Source organism: Panicum hallii, chromosome 9, assembly GCF_002211085.1.
Source record: "Panicum hallii strain FIL2 chromosome 9, PHallii_v3.1, whole genome shotgun sequence".
Classification (NCBI taxonomy): Eukaryota; Viridiplantae; Streptophyta; class Magnoliopsida; order Poales; family Poaceae; genus Panicum; species Panicum hallii.
In genome coordinates, this window is record NC_038050.1 from 51,642,018 (window position 1) to 51,649,246 (window position 7,229).

Genomic DNA, 7,229 nt, shown 5'->3' on the forward strand with positions numbered 1-7,229 from the left:
TGAACAAAATTAGTGCCCAATCCTTAAATTATCTAGACTAAAATTTAAACCCCTTTACTATCCCTATCTACAACACAACACTACAACAGCTTATTTGCCTCCATCCTACCACAATCTAGATTATACCGTGTAGCACAAATAAGCTAGCACACTAAGGACTATCGATCCGTTGACTGAGGTCAGAAGAGATCTCATGAGTTTTTTCAAGTATTGTTATATCACTACTTGAAATCAATAAATTTCCCTTTTTAAAAAAAATCTAGGACATATAAGCTGGATTATATAATACAGACAGCGAAACAAACAGGGGCTTGTAATAATTTATATGCACATGAAATCATTAGTGACTAGATAAAACTTCTAAACTGTCCGACGGATATAGCTGTCCAACAGAGTACAGCAGGATCAAAGATTCATGGCTCGGCTTTCCGTGTCACATCTTGTGCAGTATGTCAAATCTGGGTAAGGTAAAATTTAGTGATGGTGGCGAAATTTCCTTCTCAGCAAATGCAAACTATGACTATGAGCTCATGTCCATACTACACAACGACTCGTCAACGCTGCCGAAAGCATCGCTGTTCTTACCATCATCCCATCTTAGCACCTCCCTGATGAACCTGAATGCATTGTCCACCGTTTTCCGCTCTAGGGCTTTGGTCTGGAACACGAAGAGCTTTCGGTTGGTGATGGTGGAGTACAGGTCCTTGAACTTCAATGCAATGTAGTAGTAGGCGTGGCTGGCAAGTGACTGGTGCGTGTGGTGTGGCTTCACAGGGCTGAAGTCGGCGAACCAGTCGCATACTGTTAGGGGCACACGGTTGATTTTTGCCTCGAATGTGTCATACTTGTTCAGGAGAAGCACGCAGGTGGTGTCCTGAAAGGAAGGGTGCGTGATCACGTCCTCAAACATGTCTCTGCTGGTGATCATCTTGTTGCAAGGCTCTCCTGAGCTCTTCACCCACATCTGATCGTAGTCTGCCAGCGAGATGCAAAAGATGATGGCCCGCACCTCTAGCATTTCCAAACACCTCAAGCCTCCATTAAGTCCTTTAGAATTGATACGCATTAACTGATACCTGCCAAAGTAAAGAAAGGACATGTACTGTGAGCATTAAAGAAAAAGTTGAAGATGCTAGCATGAAAAATGTGGAGCACTAGGTTCAACAAAACAACAATCAGAAAGGCCAAAACACACAGCATCTTTGAATTCTCATTGAGCTTACTTCGTTTGCATGGATGGATCATCAGGCTTGTCCACATAAGATTCAGTAAATGTATATCGATCGTCAAGTGAGAATTCAAGCAAAGATAGACCATTCCATTGGTTGATACCTTCTGCGTACAAAATATCTGTCTCTATTGGTTCATATTCGTTGCTTGATACTTCAACCACCTGCAAACATGTTAAATTTCCAGTCAGCGCGATTGGAAAAAATTATCACTCGAGTACTTATGCAGCTCATATTTGTTCATGTCCAACCTGGAGGGATTAATAAGTTCATTACAATTGGAAAAGCGAAGTACAAATAAAATTTCACATAAAAAAGCGTTCAAATAAAAGATTAAAAAAATGAGAAAGTGTATCACTATCCTACTATGACCTCTGATGTTGTAATTGCCAGTCTTACCCTATCCAGAAAATAGCTGGCAACATCTGGAAGAAAATAGAACTCATTATTCCTTTTATGTGTTGCTTGAATAGCAGCATCTTTCCAAACCTCTTGAACAATTGGTGCATATTCTCGAGTTGCAGCAGGAAAGAAGGCATCCAGATCACCCAGTGCAACTATCTCCAACAGCCAGTCAGCAAACTGCATCAGTCTTTGATTCAGCGAATATAGAGATGACCTGGTCTGAGCTACCCCTGTTTCACCTGTTAATAGTCACGTTCTGTAAGTGTTTTTTCCCCATAAACATTGAAACCAATTGGTGAAGTCCACGAATAGAATAGTACAATAAATCAATGATTTGAGCATGCCTTCAGTTATCACAATATCTCAATGTTTAGAACAATAGATCTCAATGTTTAGAACAATAACATTTCATGACGGCACTGGAAGTGGAAACATAGGTCTTTTAGTAAAATTAAAATGATTAAATAAACTAATGGTGGGTCCCTTAATTCTGTATTCAACACCGAATTATTAAAAGAAAATGCAAAGCATGAATAAGTAACAAGCATGAGATGTATCCTTAACTTCAGAATGTAATTCTATAAAACACTAAGAGAATAATGTAACTAATGATGCAATACAATGGAGAATCTTACAGATTTCTTGGAGCATATAGACAAGGATTAAAATTTAGAATAACTCAATGGAAGCCATGAAAAGTGTGTGTAGCATTTCCAATTTTACCATATTCACTTTTCTGATTTGTCCTTTGAACCAGCATCATATTCGAAGATGATTTGAGATAAATGACCCCAGAATTAAATAGTTATTAGCAAAAGATGTCAATAAGTATCCAAAAAGAATATCAAGAAAAACAGAACCAAATCTAACCAGCGGCTTTATCAATTGTGCAAAGTTCTCTCTCTTCTTTCAAAGCTTCATCCTCAAAGCATTCTCGCCATTCAAGCAGTGTGCTAAGATATCTGTAAACATTAATTTGTATCATGAGCTTCAAGTCAAGTATTTCTCCTGGAGAGAACTTGCTTCCATATAGAAACTTTGCCTGCGCGAGAAAATTCACATATGCAGTCACATAAATAGAATTAGTCTGATCCTCATCAAGTCATAATAAACAATAGGAACTGCCAACATGCTAATTATATATGTAAAAAGTTAACCATTATCCAGTGAACAATTTGGAAATGAAAGTGGAGAGTGTAGTATTAATTTTTCAATTTCAGATACTGCACCCTGTTTGTTTTCCGAACAGTTTAAATATTCTAATGGGCATCTTAGTGCTCAAAACGTCTCAACTTTTTTTACTTTGCTCCTCTTTTTACATACTTTCATCACTACATGGTAACTAAACACTATTATGTAGTATTTTAAATCATGTTTTAATTATATTATAACTTTAGACTCGATAGTTTATGGTTCCCACTCTGAAATAATATGAAGGTACAGCACCCTAGAAATATAGTTTGGCGCATGTGTGTTGTGCTAACAGAACATTTTTAATTGACTTTAGTATTTAAAAAATACTGAAGGTAATCATATTTGCAAGCTGAAATGGAACATAAATAATTTACATCCTAATTTGCGGTTTTGAACAAATTTTGACAGGAAAAATAATTTGCGCTGTTCTGTGGTATAAGAACAATAGTATATGAAAAACTGGAAGGATTTAAATACAGGCATGCTTCATTATGGACAAGTAGAAACAAAAACCTGCTTGAAAATTGTGCTTGATCCAGATCCTTCTAATCCAATCAGTAAAAGTTTCTGAACACTTTTCTGCTCCAGGTAATCTGGAACAAACCTACCTGAGTCTCCAGTAGCATCTCCTTTCAAAACATGAGAATATCCAGGAGGTATTGGCAGCGAAAAAAGGTTAGCAATAAGACGAGTCGATGCCTGGCTAACAAAAAAAAGTATAGTTACTTAGTTGATTGACATGCAGACTTTGAAGCAACTTTTTAAGGAAAATATATTACCTTTCGCCAAATGTTTCCTTTTATTATGTTCTGTCCCTCCTCCTCGTAGGATCCATCATCATATAACCAGAAATGAGTATTTCGCGGACACTGTACACTGGCCAGCTGAATGAAAAGCCAGTAAAACTCTGATCAAGATCTTGTACAGGTGATGAATGATCCCCTAAAAGGATTCAAGCTCCCATCTTAGATTGAAAATTAGGAAAAGAAGCAAGCCACTAAAGGAAATATACTATTGGGAGACAAAATTTTATAATTTTCAGTTTGTTACACAGCATCAAAGAGATGTTTCTGCATGCAGCAGTACAATAAATAATCTAACATGGAAAACCATTCTACTGATTAACATAAACTCGCATGTTGAGTCACATAGCCTTACTTCAGAGTAACCTAAACATGCAAATGCAACTCACATGTTGAGTCACATATTTATATGAGCAACATGAACTGACACTTCAGGCAAGCAAAGCCATTATACAGCTGTTACCACAAGCAGAACTGACTTCTAACGGTTAATCTTTTGAAAATAGTTTGAGTCAGCGAACACATTGGGGATGATATAAACAAAATTCCCAGTTAATTGTAGAAATGTTTGAACATTTACCCCACACAAAAGTGAGGTAAAACCCACAATTTTTTTGCATAGTCTGTCAAGTTTACATGTCGATCTGGGTTTCTGCGGCTCTTGCTCCGTTACACGTGGATCCAACTCGACAATGCCGCCAGGTTGAGCTCGCTGCTTTAGCATGTTCAAACTGTCACCGCACCGCTTTGCATTGGGGCCGGTGGTCAATGCCGTCCTGTGCAGCCAAGCTGATCTCGCGGTCACCATCGAGGTCAAGCTCGCTGGCTCGCCCTGGGTGCCCAGAGTCCCGACATCGCTGGGTACTGCAGTCTGAGAGACCCTGAACCTCCTTCATTCTCTTCTCCCTGGCCACCTGTAGGTAGTAGCAGCATGCAACATCGAAAACACCGAGGGGGGGAAGATGAAAAAGCTCGTGCTTTTGAATAGTACCAGAGGGGGGGCGTTAGGAAGATTGGATAACCAGATGGATTTTGGACTTTCCAGTGATTGCATTGGATTTCGATTGTCTTTTCTTAGTATAAATCGGATTGGATGGATTTGGGTTTTCCTCAAAATTGGATCTCATTTGGATTACTTTATTTGGATCTGGATTTAGATCCATTACCACGTTAAGGACTTGTATTCCGTGTTAAGTAATGTAAACTTCTCAATACATTGCATAACTATAAGCAGGTTAATGCTGCACTGCTTATGAGTATTACAGAGCAGACACTTCAGGAGGTAATACACAACAATGTAATGGTGAAATTGTTATAAGTTTCAACACTACGAAGCTGTTACTACTAGGTCAAATGCTCAAAGGGCATTGGAGATAATATCAATAGAAATCTTGGTCTAAGCCCACACTCAGATCTGAAACATCTATTCAGCATAACCATTTGCATGAGCAGGACCATGGTAACCAATTGTTTCACCCAATAGTCAAAACTTACTTCCAAGTATCCAGAATGCTCTATAGCTCTACTGATCTAAAGATATTATCTGAAGTGAACAGAACAAGTTGCAACATTCAATAAATCGCCAAAATTACCATGTGGGATAATGAATAGAATATATATACTGCCATATAAATGTTTTACCTTAAGCATCCTGAGTTCAGTTTTCGTGATCTCCCGCCCATTTACAAATACTTGTGTAGTGCCATTGCTAGCATCTGCTTGCAGCTTTCCTCCCACACTTAACTTTGAACTAACAATCCTATCTGGCCTCTCACCTTCCTGACAACAGGATTGAGATATATAATGAGTTATTGCTAAATAGAATTTAATATACAGTACTCCGGGCAATATAAATGGACTTGAACCACACATAAATGATAAATCTGAGCCTGTACTATGAACAGATACAACCTAGATCTCGAGTTCATGCATTGCTCTATTGATTTTGTGTCCTCTATCAGCTCCAGAATATTGATCTATCAGAAAACAGAAATTTCAATATTGTGCCAAAATTGAAGATTTTTTATCTGTGCTTGGTGTTCATAAATATTCAGGTAGTGAGTTCTGTTATTAATGGTGCACCAATCAAGTTCTAAGGTTTACTTCTCTACTTACTCAAATGTGATACAGATGATAGTAAGAGACCCCTGTAAATGCTGGCTAGCAATCATCAAAAGCTTGTGCAGCAATCAACAGTTTTGAATAGTAATAGTAAAAGGTCCTTGTGCTATCCGTATGTAGCGGTGGTTACATTGTAGAGCATGAATTTCAATCCCAAATTCCCAATTTTGCAACAAAATGGCACTAAAGGACTAATTTGCAGCTTGAGTTTCCAGAATGTAGTACCTTGCCCCACAGACCGGAGTCCTTGTCATACCAGTACCGACCCGGCACAAGGCGGTACGGCGGCACGGCGCACCCGAGCAGAAGATCCAGTTCCCCCTGCGAGAGCCCCCGCCCGTTGACGACCACCTCATCCGGCCGCACCTGGTTGGCCGCGCACCCGCGCTCGGCGCGCATGACCTGTCTTCGCTCCTCCGGCGCCAGCACCCGCGCAAGCAGCCGGGAACCCCTCCCAAGCCGCGCCCGGCGGCGCGGGTCGACCACCGGCGCGCCGATGCAGGCGACGCACTTGCGGCCCTCCGGCATGGAGCCCATGGCGCGAAGCACGCATCCGGCGCAATAACGCGCTCCGCAGGCCAGGCACTCCTCCTGGCGCTGGTCTCCCAGGATGCCCATTGCCACCGCGATGCGTCCCCCCTTGCCGCACCTCGCGCACGCGCGACGCCTGCCGCCACCGCCGCCGTGGGCCGGAGCCGGCGGGTGGAGCTGAGGGAGAGGAGGAGGCGAAGGGGACTCCGGAGCTCGCGGCGGTGAGGTGGACAAGGACAAGGAGGTGGGGGTGGGGGCGGCGTCCGGGGAGGAGGGTGGCGAGGGGGACGCGCAGCGGGGAGGAGGGGCGGGAGCGGTGCGGAACAGGAGGCGCGAGATGCGGCGGCGGTGGCCAGGGAGCGGGACCGGGAGGGGACGCGGAACGGCGGCGGAAGGAGACGGCGGGCCCCTGGCGGCGGGGGCGTCAGGGAGGTCGACGGAGAATGAGTAGTCGAGGTGGTCCTCGTCAGGCAGCGGCGCGCCCGGGGGCAGCAGCCTGCGGAGCGCGCGCGCCCACGCGGTGTCCATAGGCGGCGCCGGGGTCGGAGCGGGCTCCGGAGGCGGCGGGGACGAGGGCATTGTGGAAAGAATGGGCATTTGGAAGTTGGCGAGACGGAGCGGAGCTGGAGGTGGCGGGCGCCGAGCCCGCGAGGCGGAGGCGGCAGTTTTGAGCGGAGTGGAGTGGGAATGGCGTGCAGGTCGAGGAAGCTCTATGCCTGCACAGTGACAGCCGGAGACGAGCGGAGGACGGCGGTGGGCTCCTGCTCTCCTTCGTCCTTTCGCGTGGGCCCACTTGCCCTAGATTTTCGTGTGGGCACGGAAGGTGGGTCCCGCCTCTGCTTTCCTTGTACCTGGGCAGGGCCCACGTGTCGGGGGCGCAATGCAACGGACCTCGCGGACCACATAACGGGTAAATTCCTGATGCTTCTACAACTGCAGTTGAAAA

At 43.8% G+C, this 7,229-nt stretch overlaps 1 protein-coding gene across 1 annotated transcript; it reads right to left on the reverse strand.

Annotated features, from left to right (window-relative positions):
• Positions 1–262: 262 nt before the first annotated feature.
• Positions 263–6,993, reverse strand: LOC112876995 (extra-large guanine nucleotide-binding protein 3-like). Its single transcript, XM_025941186.1, has 8 exons — positions 5,978–6,993; positions 5,273–5,410; positions 3,608–3,712; positions 3,342–3,527; positions 2,505–2,676; positions 1,629–1,873; positions 1,224–1,393; positions 263–1,076 (listed from the first exon to the last, which is right to left on the reverse strand). Exons 1-8 carry the CDS (start codon positions 6,878–6,880, stop codon positions 521–523), a joined length of 2,475 nt encoding a protein of 824 aa, XP_025796971.1. The 5' UTR covers positions 6,881–6,993; the 3' UTR covers positions 263–520.
• Between the last annotated feature and the right edge of the window lie 236 nt (positions 6,994–7,229).